Source organism: Nerophis ophidion, linkage group LG02 (genome assembly GCF_033978795.1).
Source record: "Nerophis ophidion isolate RoL-2023_Sa linkage group LG02, RoL_Noph_v1.0, whole genome shotgun sequence".
NCBI lineage: Eukaryota > Metazoa > Chordata > Actinopteri > Syngnathiformes > Syngnathidae > Nerophis > Nerophis ophidion.
The window spans coordinates 35585407-35600798 of NC_084612.1; the positions used below are offsets into that span (position 1 = coordinate 35585407).

Sequence of the window (15392 nt, forward strand, 5' to 3'; positions counted from 1 at the left end):
ACAGGACTGTGATCACTGAACACCGCATCACCAATAACAACATTGTCAACAATGAAACCATAAGACAGTACGAGGTCTAGTGTATGCCCGCGTTCGTGTGTAGAACCACACACAGACTGTACAAAGTTAAAAGAGTCAATGACATTCAGGAAGCTCCTGGATAAAGGTTCGTCTGGGCAGCAGGTGTGAAGATTAAAATCACCAACAATTAAGACACGATCATATTTGAGCAGGATTTCGGCCAGAAATTCAGAAAAGTCATTTATAAAGTCTTTGTGGTACTTGGGTGGTCGATATACGACGACACACAGGACGACATCAGAAAGACCCAGTTCAAACATGCATAGTTCGAAGCTTGAAAAGGAGGATTGCAGGCAGATCTGACGGCATTTAAAGTCATTTTTAAAAACGACTGCCAATCCTCCTCCTTTTCGGCCGGACGACCGCGGAGAATTAAAATAGGAACACTCCGGAGGCAGAAGTTCATTAAGAGCGGCGGACTCACCGACTCTCAGCCAGGTTTCTGTCAAACAGAGGAGGTCCAGTCCACGGGAGACGAATAAATCCTTCAGGATAAATGTTTTGTTGGTCAAGGATCTTGCGTTAACAAGACTGAACTTAACGGGGGCCGGCGCGTCCAAGGCCGCTGCTAATCCAGGTGGGGCCTGACACAGAGCCCGCAGGTGGCGGGAATTCACGCCGCGTCTCCGGGGGCGGGGACAGCAGGAGCGAGGCGGGCGAGCTTCCCTCTGCAGACCGACAACAGGCACAATCCACGACCCGGGGGGATCCAGCGAACGCGGGTGCAGGAAGAGACCATGTACCGGACCATACCTCCTTCGGGAAGCCACGGAAAGGCGGGCCAGGAGTGCCCTAACTCTCACCAGCTGGCCGCCACGTTTGCCGCGGCGCCGGTGGCGCTTTCGCCGGGGGGGAGGAGCCAGTGGGCGAAAAAGGAAAGGAGGAATCCGGCCAGGTGAGAACGCTGACTTGGACGTCGAAAAACGAACGTCGAAGTTGATCATGTCCGTGTGAGAGGGACACAGATCCAGCAGTGTTTGGCGATCATACACCAACAGTGAGTCGACAGGGACAACAAAAAACGTGAACAGCATAAAAACAAACAGAACTGACAGCGATAGACGGCAGGCCATAGCACACACTGGCACCATCTTGGATTTGTTGGAAGGTCCAACGTCTCCCAAGCCTCAGCTTCGTCACTGACTTCATGACATTTGCAGCTAATATATCCTGGTAGGAAATAGAATTCATAGTGCCTTGAACGTGCTGGAGATTCCCTGTACCTGAGGCAGAGAAACAGCCCCAGAGCATGATTGACCCCCGACCATGCTTAACAGTAGGCAAGGTGTTCTTCTCTGTGTAAGCTTCATTTTTTCTCCTCCAGACATAACATGTATTCATAGGCCCAAAGAGTTCCAGTTTTGTCTCATCACTCCATAGGACAGTTTCCCAAAACCTTTGGGGTTTGTCCGGATGAATTTTGGCATACTGGAGTCTATATTGCTTGTGCCTGGTAGTCAGAAGTGGGGTGCGCCTGGGAGTTCTGGCATGGAGGCCTTCATCTCGTAGTGCGCGCCTTATTGTCTGGGACGAAACCTGCGTTCCCCGGCTCTGCAATGTCCTGTTGTAGTTCCTCAGCTGTAGGCTTCAAATACCGGACAGCAGTTGCACACAGCATCCTCTTTCTACCACGCCCAGGTAGTGTTTCCACTGCGCCTTTAGCTTTAAACTTGCGAATTATGCTCCCAAATGTGTCTCTTGGAATGTGTAATGTCTTTGCTATTTTCTTATATCCATATCCTTTCTTATGAAGAGAAATTACCTCCTCTCTTGACTTCTTTGACCACTCCCTGGACTTCACTGTGTTGCAAATACACCATTGACCATCTACAAGAAGCTGAGTGTCAGTCTTTTTCAATCAGTTTAATTGTTGCTCGTTATGGTTCTAATCACATCTACAGGTGTTTTCAACACCTGATTGAAAAGACCTTATTCAAATGCTGTTCTTAAGAGTTATGATCTTCAAAGGGTTGAATAATTTTGTCAATAAGATATTAAGAGAAATGACACTGTTTGGTATGTTACAAAATATAATGTAGTAATTCAAGTAGCATTTGTCTATTTAATGCATCTTTATTTGATATGACTATAAACAAAATACGGAATAAATGTCCTACTTGCTAAAACACCAAAATTGTGTGGGGGTTCAATAATTTTGATCACAACTGTACCTAGAGGTAGTTTAGCTGAGTCCGGTCTAACTGCAGCTAGAGCGAAAACCAAGTGCAAAGAGCTAACTGAGTCGGCAACTGGGTGTGGCGTCACATGCACCCTAGGCACCGTAACACGGCCTGTTGGATTTTAAGGGAATCCGTGCCCGGTAAAACCAGCAGGATTTGGTCAGTACCAAATTGGGTACCAATCCCTACTCAAAATCCACCGTAAAATTTTAATTGCAATTACACAGCAAATTACATGCTAATAATCATTTTACTTTCATTTACTGTGTCATATCTTTACTGTAACTGCAGAGCTATGAAATGTGATTACATGTGATTACAATAAAGAAAAAACTAAATGCTGTGACTTAAGTTTTTTTGTTATTTACAGTCGCTTTGACAGCATACCGCCAATTGCTGTACAAGAGTGTGCAACATAATCTACGGAACACCTTAGGACAGTGGTTTTCAACCTTTTTTGAGCCAAGGCATAGTTTTTTCTATTTAAAAAATACCACTACAGAAAATGTTAACAAATGACACTCGGTAGCGTATATTGACCATCCATCGATCCATCCATTTTCTTCCGCTTATCCAAAGTCGGGACGCGGGGGCAGCAGCCTAAGCTCAAATATGACAATAGCACCACTAATACACCACTAATTCTCAAAGTAGGCCTAAACAGCTATTCGCTACCTGAGGCCACGGACTGACATGAAAGAGTATTACGTGGTCATTCGGCCGATCGCGTGACTGCATAGACGTTCAACAACGCCACATTTCTTGCGAATTATAAATATGGGTCTGCAAAAAAATATTTTTTAGGCCAAATGGGTGAAATTGCATATTTTCCCACAGCACATCAGACAATATCTCAAGTGTGCCACAGCACAGTGGTTGAAAAACATTGTCTTAGGAGACAAATCAGTTTGAGTTTACAGTAATTTGTAGTGATATTAGTGTTTACAGTATTTTACTGTGCAATAGCAGTTAATGGCTGTGAAATATAAAGGGTATGGGCATTTTTATAGTCATCTGTTGTAATGTTGCATTTAATTTGATTTCACTATTTCACTGTGACTGCGATGAGGTGGCAAATTGTCCAGGGTGTACTCCGCCTTCCGCCCGATTGTAGCGGAGATAGGCACCAGCGCCCTCCGCCAACCCCAAAGGGAATAAGCAGTAGAAAATGGATGGATGGATTTTACTGTGAAATAAGATAATTGATGTTAATTAGAAGAGTATCCAAAGGTTTAGTCATGTTTTTATTGTTACAGTATCCATCCATCCATTTTCTACCGCTTATTCCCTTTCGGGGTCGCGGGGGGCGCTGGCGCCTATCTCAGCTACAATCGGGCGGAAGGCGGGGTACACCCTGGACAAATCGCCAGCTCATCGCAGGATATTTTGACTAAATTATTTTACTGTGGAAAAAATACTGCGAAATCATGGTATTTAATTTATAATGTGCTTTTCCAATTAGAAGCTAAGCTCAAATGAAACTGTTGACAGTCTTTTTTTTTTTTAATGGCGTTGAATTCATGGGGCAAACTTCATAACATCTGCAAAATGGAAGGGTAAACATGTTTTGCCGCATGTTGAGATGAGCCAAATACTACTCTGTGAATACATATGTCCAGTGATAAACTAACACATTGTGATTTCAATGTGTTACTTTTGATCGACACGGCTACAGAGTAAGGGTATTTATGATTTTTTTTTTACTCAGTTATTTGTGCATTTATTTAGGGTTAGGTATTCATTAAACATTGTTTTTATGTTAGTGTGCAACTGCATAAAACCGAGAAGTGTGGCTTTGCGGGTATTGTGGTTATGGAATTTTTTTATTTTTATGAGCTAACCACATGCACTTTTCTTAAGAAGCAACACGTTACACATGCATTGTTTCCACGCAGCCAGCACTGACGCTTTCTCTGCAATCCACCCACAAATGTATTCTTTTCATGAATGTATCCCCGCACCGTTGCATAACATATTTTTAGACGCCGACGACAAAAGCAAAAGCTTTTCCGGCACTGCTGCTAGGCAGGGCGGAGGGTCACCCAAAACAAACTCGAGCAGCTGCAAATTGAGACAAAACCACAATTTGGGGACATGTCAGTCCAGACTTATGGTGCTGGAGAGAGGATGGGGGTTTAATTGAAAGCACTATCTGCTGTTTGGGAGGAATAAAGAAACATTTACATTGGCCTTGTGTTTGTTTTCTGCACTCTGATGCATTGGACTTGAGTGCTGCAGGCAGGATTGTTAGTCAAGTATTTAGATGCTCAGGTTCATAATTTCATAAAAACAAGACACTCACCATGCTTTCAGGCTAATGTGTGTGCAAATAAAACCACCACCTCCCCCCTAGTCACTGTCTGCTGTTGAGGCGACCACCTGAGCCCAGCAAGACTGCCATTTGAGGCCCTACATTGTCTCTGCCCTTACACATGGATTATCTATCTGCACATTTTGCCCACTTCAGCCCCTCCCTCCAGTTCACAGGCAGCCTGACATCCTTGTCAGTCCAGCATCCCGGAGAGCTGATGGTTCATTCGAGTGAACCCGGTGGCCTCGTGCGTACAATATTTATGAACATTAAGGATTCAAAGTAATTAAAAAAACTCTGTTGACACCACTGTACAGTATGCAATTAAAGATGTAATTATTGTTAATCAATCTCTAGGCTTGATTCATCAGACTCGTAGGAAATATTATCTTGCACATTTTCCCTCTAGCTGATACTGATTTTAGGTTCCCAGTATGAGACACACAAGAAGGGATCGACCTTAATACGACACCGTACACACACTCATTGATTCCAAGTCACGTGACCAGTCATTCTCCGTGTGGGAGCAAAGGTGTCCACACAAGGCACATGACTACACTGAGACAGATGAGCACTAGTGCTGTCAGTTATTTAGGCACAGATGCACAAACAAGAGCAAAAAGCTGTGCCTTTACAAATATAAAACCCAGTTTTGATTGACATCGTGATTACGATTGTAATTGTATACTTTGCAGTGGTGTACAACTACAGCCAATTCTACTTCTTGATATTAGTTGAAATATTTTGAAGTGTGGGTACACTTATATTGTTTATGGTCTAATACCAGTGACAACCAAAAACTAAGATGAAACCATCACTTGTCATTATGGATAAATAGGACATAAGATCATACCATAACAATTAGCGCAAGTCAACCTTCCTAGAAGATATGTTCAAACTTATAGTCTACACACTAAAGGAAGAAGAAAGTCAACTAATGAAGATTTGACATTAAAGCTTCAATGAGCTATATTTCCTTAAACCCGTTTTAGGGACCTGACATTCAGTTCATTGTGAGCAGCTAACTGTGGCTATTGTGCCACCTGCTGTCATAAAACAAGAGCTACAACAATAATACATTGCTGGATATGCAATCTCAGTAGGGGTGCAGAGAATCAATTGTGGAACTTTCCAAAATCCCGATGCAAGTGACAGATCAGAGCAGTAAAACCGCTGCACAGGGGCGTTTAAGCTTCATCCATTGAGGGTCACAAACAAATGGCTGCAGTCACTTTTAGGCCCACAGCTAGCATATTATCAATATATCGATTAGTTTTTACTATTAATCGATTAACAGGCTTTTTAGCATGTTTGAGGGAGAATACTTAAGTTTTTTTCTGCTTGCCATCACCCTTATTTGTTTCCTAATCCAAATAAGGGTGAAATAACACTTGTACACTATGCACACTGTTGTAGCGCTTGAACCGAAAATATGACTGCAAATTTAAAGATCCCAGCACTTCATGCTGTGCGGATTTTATCAATTATTTGCTACACTAACAATCTAAGCAACAAAATATTAACCAAAGCTTTTCTATTCAAGTTAATCGTTTGTTTCACCCCTAGTCACTTCGATACATTTTAAGATGCTAAACCACCTATTATAGGTCAATATATGCTAAACCAGCAGAATACATAGCTTTGTGTTATAACTGAAAAAACAAATTAGTAGGACATGTAATATCCAGGCTCGGGAACTTTTCTGTGTGGAGTTTGCATGTTTTCCCCGTGAATGCGTGGGTTCCCTCCGGGTACTCCGGCTTCCTCCCACTTCCAAAGACATGCACCTGGGGATAGGTTGATTGGCAACACTAAATTGGCTCTAGTGTGTGAATGTGAGTGTGAATATTGTCTGTCTATCTGTGTTGGCCCTGCGATGAGGTGGCGACTTGTCCAGGGTGTACCCCGCCTTCTGCCCGATTGTAGCTGAGATAGGCGTCAGTGCCCCCCGCGACCCCAAAAGGGAATAAGCGGTAGAAAATGAATGGATGGATGGATGGATGTAATATCTCAATGAATTAATGTTATGTTTACAGTACATCAAGGGCTATTTTGATCACACAGTGCAGCTGTCTTAAATTTTTTTTTAAATACTTTTCTTTGTTTATATGAACTTGTTAGTCTGAAACAAAAGACAAATGAAAAAGACCCATCTGAGATCAGAAAGGACCTCAATCATGACAGTTTCAGGGTAATCTTTTAAACACTTTATTTCGCAAAGTTCCAAAGTAATTACTTTTTCTTTTCCACATCCTGCTCAGCAGCCTCTTTAGCTCTCTTGGCACGGATACCAAAGAGGCGAGCGTTGGCCCTGGCCATACGCAGGCTGGCGAACGCCTTGAAGTTCTTCTCATCCTCAGAGATAACCCTTGCCTTCTCCTTCTTGTGTACCTTGAAGGACAACAACAATAAAGTTATTTTTATCTAAGACCTGCCCAAGCTGGTTACTAATGATGTTGAAGCCAGAGTTTTACAAAGCAGTCATCAGAAAAAGGGTTCAAAAGTTTCATCAATAATATACAGAGATTCCGGAGAATGTCATCATCTGACTGTTTCAACGTGAAGCTAGACAGGTTATTGCACTTGACTGCTGGTCAGACTTTGTGCTGCTGTCATTGCCACGGCATGGACTCTGAAGGGTGGATGTAAGAAAAGTGCAACTTACAATTTTGATGGGCATGACAGGTCCTATGAGCTGAGTGGCCATCTTCAGCTCCTCCTCCTGAAAAAATGAAAGAAAGTTAGACAATCACACCTCTGTGTTGAATTGATTCTGGTAAGAAAACATCCTTTTACTATGACCAGTTCTAAACATAATTTAATGTAAAAAGCAACCTTGGACTTTTTGGTTCACAGGAATTCAGGTAGTTTTAATGGGTACTGACATTGACAGCCTGACCATTTTAAGTTTTGTGAATTTAACAGTTTACAAAAAGCTTATAAAAGCTTTTTGCAGTACTACTGATTATAGTCAAGCAAACATGCATATAATTTTACCATTACTTAAATCATATAGCATGCACACCCAATAAAACACTTACAGTGCTGTCTCCCTTCCTAGGAGCAGAAGACTTCCTAGGGAACAGGATGAGCTTAGAGCGGTACTCCTTAAGGCGCTGCACATTAGCCTGGAGAGATTCTGTGGATCTGTTACGGCGACGAGGGTCCACAGAGATTCCAATGGTGCGGGCTGTCTTTTTGTGGATGCCGGCAGCCTGCAGGAAGAGGAGCAAAATGCATTAAGACTTTTTGAGATTAGATTACAGAATATCTTGTTTTCAGAAAAGAGTGTGGTCATTTCAACAGTCATCAGAAAAAAGGGTTCAATGCATTCATCAAGAAAATACAGAGATTCCGGAGATTGTCATCATGTGACTGTTGAAATACAAAAAAGGCCTACACATGGAAGTCTTAACTTGAAGATGTGTGCAGTTATTTATTATGCCATTTCCGGATTTATATTAAACTTGGTAACTTAGACAAAACCAAACGCAGAGAAAATTTTTAAATATTACGTAACTTCCTGCTTCTTAAAACTGATACCCATTTATATATACTGTATTATTGGGTCTATAAGACTATGATGATTTAGTACGACTTTGGTCAGCTATGAAGCCGCACCGCTTGATGGAAAGCAAAGCATTACAGCAAATGTAGTCAGGCGTATTGTGCTTCAATGGGTATTATGGTGTGCGTATAAGAACCCGGAAATGGCACTTTTTCGACATTATTCAGCGGTTTGCCAAATTGTCTTTTCTTACCAATTGGTAATTGCCAATGAGTATTTGACATCTGCAAACTCCTGAAAATGCGCACTTTTCCGCCATTATATTGACTATGGCTTCGACAACAATAGAATAGAATAAAGTACTTTCTATTCTATTCGACACCGTAGTCAATAAGCTTATTTTAAATCTATCCTCTTGTTGTGGGGCATTAACCCTCCGTTGTTGCAATTTAATATAAAGTAACATACAATTGTAGTATATCTGTCACTGGACTTGCTAGGGACGCGCTAAAAACTACCAATACAACAAAGATATATACATATATGAATGCCCACAAAAAAGCTCATCCTGAAGAGACGGTATAAAAACTGCTTGACAAAGGTCTGTATAACAATATATTCAACATTTTGACCAAAGAACTATTAATACATGTTACGTAGACTACAGGGAAGTATTTTAAATGTATGAAAGAAAATTCATGATATGACCATTTTACTGCACTTTATGATCCGGATGTGCCTTTTGTATGAAAAGACCTGAAAATCACACTCATTGGCAGTGCGCCTTATAATCCAGTGCACCCAATGGTCTGAAAAATACAATAACTTTTAAACTGTAGTTTGTGACCACCTGGAGGCTAAAAAGTCTCTTAAACGATAGGGGGGCAGAGGGGTCGGGGGTCCTTATCGGGCACAGTGGTGGTGGGACTGGCCTCAGACCTTTCATTGCAGCTGGCTTTGGACAGCCTGCAGGTGTCTTTGTGACATTTATCTGTACTGTTGTGGCACTGTGTTAAAGCTGCACAATTAATCGAATTTCAATTGTAATCACAATTTAGGAAACGGTAAAATGAGGGTGATAATTAGCAAAATCAACTTTTAAAAAACAGACTCTGCTGCACTTGAAACCAAGCACGCCATGTTCATAACCAACAGTCAGCCAACCACCATAGAGCGACTTAAAGGCAGTGGAATCATGTGAGTAAGAGAGTGACAACAGAGGTTGAAGGTGAATCCACCAGTAGCTCCCAAAAATATTAGGAAAAATAAATCCATTATTACATCGGTGCTCACCCCTCCCACTGAGTTACCCTTAGGCACACATTTTTAACCCTGAACACGCCTCACCGATTTCTATGCACTCCTGCTTGTTTCCCACACGGATGAACCAACAACGATGATACAATAATTGTAATTCATATTTTGGCCATAAATGTGCAGCCCTAGTGTAGGTCCCCCAAATCATTGCTAATGAACGATATTGTCAGCAATTTATTGTGACCAGATTAAGCACTAATGCAGTGGTCAGCAACCCAAAATATTGACTAAAAGTACAAATGTGGCGCCGCAAAAAACTAAAAGTCTTATATGAATGTTATATTGAAGGCAACACACTGTGTCTGTATTAGCTATATTAGCCTATTATTAAAGTGACTGTCACAGGCTGACGCAAATTTTGTAAAATAGGCAGTGCCTGCTATCCGCACACCGAGATAAAGACTGGATGACTGAAAAAAGAGCTAGCCACGTTCAGTTAATTCTACTGTTAAACAAGCTCAGGTGCTGAGAGCGATGCAGTGAGACGTCCTCCATGATTGAAGCGAGAGACGGACATAAACGGACACAGCAATTACTCGTAAAGTTAAAATAATCTATATTTACTGTGCAATGAATTGATTTATTGATTATTAGCTAACGCCGAATAGTCAAATTTTATCTTTTAAAGGGGTCATACGACTTTTTTCTACATTTAAAACGTTTCCTTGTGGTCTACATGACATGTCATGGTGGTTCTTCAAATAAAATTTAGCAGACTGTGTTTTACAAATCATTTACAAGTCGTTTTCTGACCGTCTTTTCAGGATGCTCCACTTTGACTGTTTCTGCACCCAGTCAAGCAATGATGTACTTTTTAGCGCTTTTTAGCTAAGTTAGAACAATACCCTACTTTGCATTAAAAATGGCAACAACGAAAGAAGCATGTGCATGTATGAGCCAGTCTGCCCCACAACAAGAGGATAGAAAAAAAGAATGAATTTAGTGGCTACAACGTCAGACTTGACCTAGTAGAGCTGTTCAGGTAAAAATATTACTTACCAAAATTGGAGATAGTCGCTGCCGTAACTAGCGATACACACATCACCAGCTACTTAAGTTCCAACCGGCTCGTTCGGAGAAGTATGAATGAAGGCAAGATTGTTTTTCATAGATATCGCCGCCATTCCTACATGGCTTGATTTAAAATGTTCAAGGTGCATGGGGATATTAATTACACAAAAACTGGTACCAAAGAAAAGTTAAAAAAAATTGGTTTTGTTCCCTTAAGCAATACACTTTACCCACATGCTCCCGGTGTCACACACTAGTTTAAAATGTGGCTTGAAGATGTAGATAATGGGTTTCACTGTGGAGTGTTTTGACTTTCTAAAAAAAAGTGCTATATAAATATATTCACTTCAAGCCAGCAAACTATTTGCGCTTTAGCTGCATCTCAAGGAAATTTTGCATCATCACCATGCCATGTATTTTTTAAAGGCGCGATAATCACAATCTTAAACTGTTAAAAATTTTAGACCAATTTTACCAGGGTTTACCATAACAGTAATTGTTACATGGCCAATTCAGAATTACATTGTCTTCAATATTGGGAAACTTGCAACTTAAACATATTGCACACAATAGGTTTAAGGTAATTATTTTGACACAGTTAAAACTGAAAGGCCTACTGAAACCCACTACTACCGACCACGCAGTCTGATAGTTTATATATCAATGATGAAATCTTAACATTGCAACACATGCCAATACAGCCGGTTTAGTTTACTAAATTACAATTTTAAATTTCCCGCGGAGTTTCTTGTTGAAAACGTCGCGGAATGATGACGCGTATGATAATGTGTGTTAGTGACGTTATTGGTTGTAGCGGACATATTAGCCCAGCACCGCTTACCGCTAAAAGTAGTCTCTTTCCATTGCATAATTACACAGTAATTTGGACATCTATGTTGCTGAATCTTTTGCAATTTGTTCAATTAATAATGCAGACTATAAAGAAGAATGCTGTTGGTGGAAAACGGTGGGTTGCAGCTGCATTTAGCACCATAACACTGCCAGTGTTTGTTTGTTGTGAAGCTTTAACACAGAGCGGTCAAGCGAACATGTTTCTCTACGTCAACCAGCAAGTTTTTGGATGGGAAAATTGTGATATTAAGTCTTACCGAAGACTTGAGTGGATTAAGCGACCACCTCCTGTAGCTGTCAAAAAGGCAGCTGTGATCTTGGCTTCTCTCAGAGACACTGGCATTCAACGCAGCCCTCCAACTTTCAGGTATGACTTTATAATCTCAGTAAAACACTATTAACACAATAAGCAGATAAGGTTTTTTTTTCCAGAATTATCCTAGTAAATGTGTCTAACATCTGAATCGCTCACACTGCAGTCGCTTTTTTTTTTAGTGCTTTACTTTAACTTTCCTCATCCACAAATCTTTCATCCTCGCTGAAGTTAATGGGGAACTCGTCGCTTTCTCGGTCAGAATCGCTCGTGCTGCTGGTGGCTATGATTGTAATCAAAGTGCGGATGTGAGGAGCTCTCACACCGGTGACATCACACGCACATCGGCTTTTACTTCCAGTACAGGCAAGGTTTTTGATTAGCGGCCAAAAGTTGCAAACTTTATCATCGATGTTCTCTACTAAATCCTTACAGCAAAAATATGGCAATATCGCGAAATGATCAAGTATGACACATAGAATGAACCTGCTATCCCCGTTTAAATAAGAAAATCTCATTTCAGTAGGCCTTTAAGGTTTAGAGATGAAGATTTATACTTTGTTTTCCAGACTCCGATCGCTGAACAAGATTTACCTTGAGTTCCTCCAGGCTGAAACCACGTCCAACACGAACCTTGGTGTGGTATCTGATGGTAGGACACCTGACCTGAGGCCTCAGAGGTCCAGCGACCGGACGGGGAGCGATGCGCCGTGCCTTAGCCTGGCGTGCCTTTCGTCTGAGAAAAGAAACAACTGTCAATTTACAGTAGATTAATTTAACAATCCTACATGGCCAACAATCCTGTTGACATTTTCCATGAAGCTAGACATCCAAATTATTTACTGAAAACAAAACTGGTGTAACTTGGTAATACATTTTTACACCATATTTATAAACATTTATGAAGACCAAACTAAACTCACAAGCTTCCAGATGTTCATGCCATCCACTTACATCACACGCAAATGATGATTAACATTATCTAGGTCTACCTAAATTCAGCTCTTCCGATATAAATGTGCATACATGGCTGAAATTATAATACAATGTTACTGCAGTGCAAGCTTGAAACCAATGTTGTAAGCATTTCCCCAATCCCGCGCACTTTGCAAATTTTGACGCGATCTAACAGCAATACAGTCTCCCAACACTGCGTAGATGTCATCAAGGCCTATATATTTATCCAAGCGTGAGGGTTGGGAAACGAAGGTGTTTGGCGAAGGAAGTGTGGATTCAGGCCGGGGTGGCCTATTTCAAGTTCCAGGTAACCTTACATTATTAATTTTTAAACATAGTACACCAAGTTGTGGTAGTAGTTTAGTCAGTAGTTTAGTCGTGGATGTACACTGTATTGTGATGAATCCAATAAACATTTGATTTGACATTAAATTGCGCCCATTGGTATTGTGCTTACAACACCAACAAGATGTACTCACCTGCGGAGCTTCCTGGCTGGCTGGTTGAACCAAGTACGCACTCTTTTCTGCCAGTCTTTATGGAAGTGGGGGTTCAAGATCATTCCATTTCGGTTGGGAGCCATGTTTGCCTACTTCCCTGAAACACAACGATTCGCCCAAATGAGCTAGCTTCCATACCGGTGTTATCGTGCATCTTGGTCTTCACTGAGCAATGGCTGACAGCCACGCTTGCAAGCAAATTACCGGGAGGCATTTAATAACACATAAAACACACTATTGTAGCAATTACTCAATGTAACCCATTTAAGCTTAATTTCTCATGATAATTTTACTAACCCTTCTGATAATTGCCGCATTTAGCATTACTATCTACAGACACGCTACAGCGAACGGATATCTCTACGAAAACAGATGCTTCAAGAGACTTAAAAAACTTAAGGCAAGACAATATTCCCCTTAAATCAAAGGTGACAACACGCGCTACTGAATAGTCAAAATTGAACGCATGGTCAGTGTACCTATGTGTAGGATTGATTGAGATAATAGTAAAATATGTGGAAGAAACTTCCCATACCTACGAGGGAGGAAGATGGCCGAAAGGAAAAAGGAAGTAACGTAGCGGTGGATTGTGGGATATGTGTCAACTAACCAATCACCGAGCAGCAGTCTTATCAGAGACACTACGTCACTACCGGCTGCAAACTGTTACATTTTGAAATATAAAGTGTTTGAACGTTAAAGCACGACAACATATAATTGGGTGAATTCAAATATATGATGTTATTTCTTTTTTAAATAATCAATTATTGTTTGTTTGTTTTTCAACCCTTAGACTCACATAAGGACATTTGGCCTAAAGCTGATTCATGTTTTCGATATTTGCAGGGAAACACATTCTAAACCAGGGCTCACCAACGCGGTGCTCGCGGGCACTAGGTAGCCCGTAAGGACCAGATGAGTAGCCCGCTGGCCTGTTCTAAAAATAGCTCAAATAGCAGCACTTACCAGTGAGCTGCCTCTATTTTTTAAATTGTATCTATTTACTCGGAAGCTAGTTTCACTTTGCTTGACCTTTTTAATTCTAAAAGAGACAAAACTCAAATAGAATTAAAAAAAATCAAAGAAAATATTTTAAAGACTTGGTTTTCGCTTGTTTAAATAAATTCATTTATTTTTTTTTACTTTGCTTCTTATAACTTTCAGAAAGACAATTTTAAAGAAAAAATACAACCTTAAAAATGATTCAATGATTTTTAAACACATACCTTTTTACCTTTTAAATTCCTTCCTCTTCTTTCCTGACAATTTAAATCAATGTTCAAGTATATTTTTTTTATTGTATGAATGATAAAATAATTTTAATTTAATTCTTCATTTTAGCTTCTGTTTTTTCGACGAAGAATATTTGTGAAGTATTTCTGTGAAGTATTTCTTCAAACTTATGATTAAAATTCAAAAAAATTATTCCGGCAAATCTAGAAAATCTGTAGAATAGAATTTAAATCGTATTTCAAAGTCTTTTGAATTTCTTTTAAAATTTTTGTTCTGAAAGATCTAGAAGAAATAATTGGTCTTTGTTAGAAATATAGTTTGGTCCAATTTGTTATATATTCTAACAAAGTGCAGATTGGATTTTAACCTATTTAAAACATGTAATCAGAAATATATATGTATTGTGAGAAATCATTAAGATGATGAATGTTTCCACAAAGATAAATATCATTAATTATTAATAATAACAGACTTAAAGGTAAATTGAGCAAATTGGCTATTTCTGGCAATTTATTTAAGTGTGTATCAAACTGGTAGCCCTTCGCATTAATCAGTACCCAAGAAGTAGCTCTTGGTTTCAAAAAGGTTGGTGACCCCTGTTCTAAACAGTTGACATTCAACACGAGTCTTTGTACTTCATGGTGTTGCTCCTATCTTTAGCCACTAGATGGGGACTTTGTACATTTTACATAAGTGCAACTTTACAAAACTGTAGATGCAGATGGACTGAACAAAATGTTGGTACCACTGTGGTGGATCTTTATTACTGTCCCTCAACAATGCAGATTAAAGGTTTTACCACACTAGACTGACAGGCACAGGGCCAAGGTCCTGCACTGTATTACAGTACTACGAGAGCTGCGTCCCTCTGGTGTACACAATTTAATATACTGTATACAGAGCCAAGTGCTCATGGTATTGCAGAAAACTCCTGACATAATCCCACAAAAATTCAGTTTATATTCTTAAAGCAGGTATCTTCAGCAGTAATGACCAAGCAATTCATAATCTTCCTAGCATAATAAACTATATAACGCTACATTTTAAAAAGCATGGTGTTTGATTAGACAAACAAGTCTTGCTAAATCTTGTTTAAATATGAAAAGGTGCAAAAGCACACATTAACCTT

General features: G+C 40.2%; 1 protein-coding gene and 2 non-coding genes across 4 annotated transcripts; all 3 read right to left on the reverse strand.

The window, feature by feature from the left end:
* Positions 1-6764: 6764 nt before the first annotated feature.
* On the reverse strand, positions 6765-13678 carry rpl13 (ribosomal protein L13). 2 transcript variants are annotated; one of them, XM_061882568.1, is made up of 6 exons: positions 13566-13678; positions 13010-13127; positions 12168-12309; positions 7614-7787; positions 7238-7294; positions 6765-6963 (listed from the first exon to the last, which is right to left on the reverse strand). In XM_061882568.1, the coding sequence occupies exons 2-6, from the start codon at positions 13111-13113 to the stop codon at positions 6805-6807; spliced, it is 636 nt and encodes a 211-aa protein (XP_061738552.1). In that variant the 5' UTR covers positions 13114-13127; positions 13566-13678; the 3' UTR covers positions 6765-6804. The 2 variants fall into 2 exon arrangements, with proteins under 2 accessions (XP_061738552.1, XP_061738560.1); XM_061882576.1 differs by having other exon boundaries at positions 13570-13593.
* LOC133548369 (small nucleolar RNA MBII-202) lies at positions 7039-7116 on the reverse strand. Its single transcript, XR_009805901.1, has one exon. It is a non-coding gene; the product is annotated as a small nucleolar RNA MBII-202 (small nucleolar RNA).
* Positions 7865-7942, reverse strand: LOC133548368 (small nucleolar RNA MBII-202). Its single transcript, XR_009805900.1, has one exon. It is a non-coding gene; the product is annotated as a small nucleolar RNA MBII-202 (small nucleolar RNA).
* Positions 13679-15392: the final 1714 nt, after the last annotated feature.

Coding starts and splice junctions, on each gene's coding strand:
- rpl13 (XM_061882568.1), bottom strand. CDS start 13,113: ATGGCTCCCAACCGAAATGGAATGATCTTGAACCCCCACTTCCATAAA. Junction 12,310..13,009: donor CCAGCCAGGAAGCTCCGCAG/GTGAGTACATCT, acceptor TTCTTTTCTCAG/ACGAAAGGCACGCCAGGCTA. Junction 7,788..12,167: donor TCAGCCTGGAGGAACTCAAG/GTAAATCTTGTT, acceptor CTCTTCCTGCAG/GCTGCCGGCATCCACAAAAA.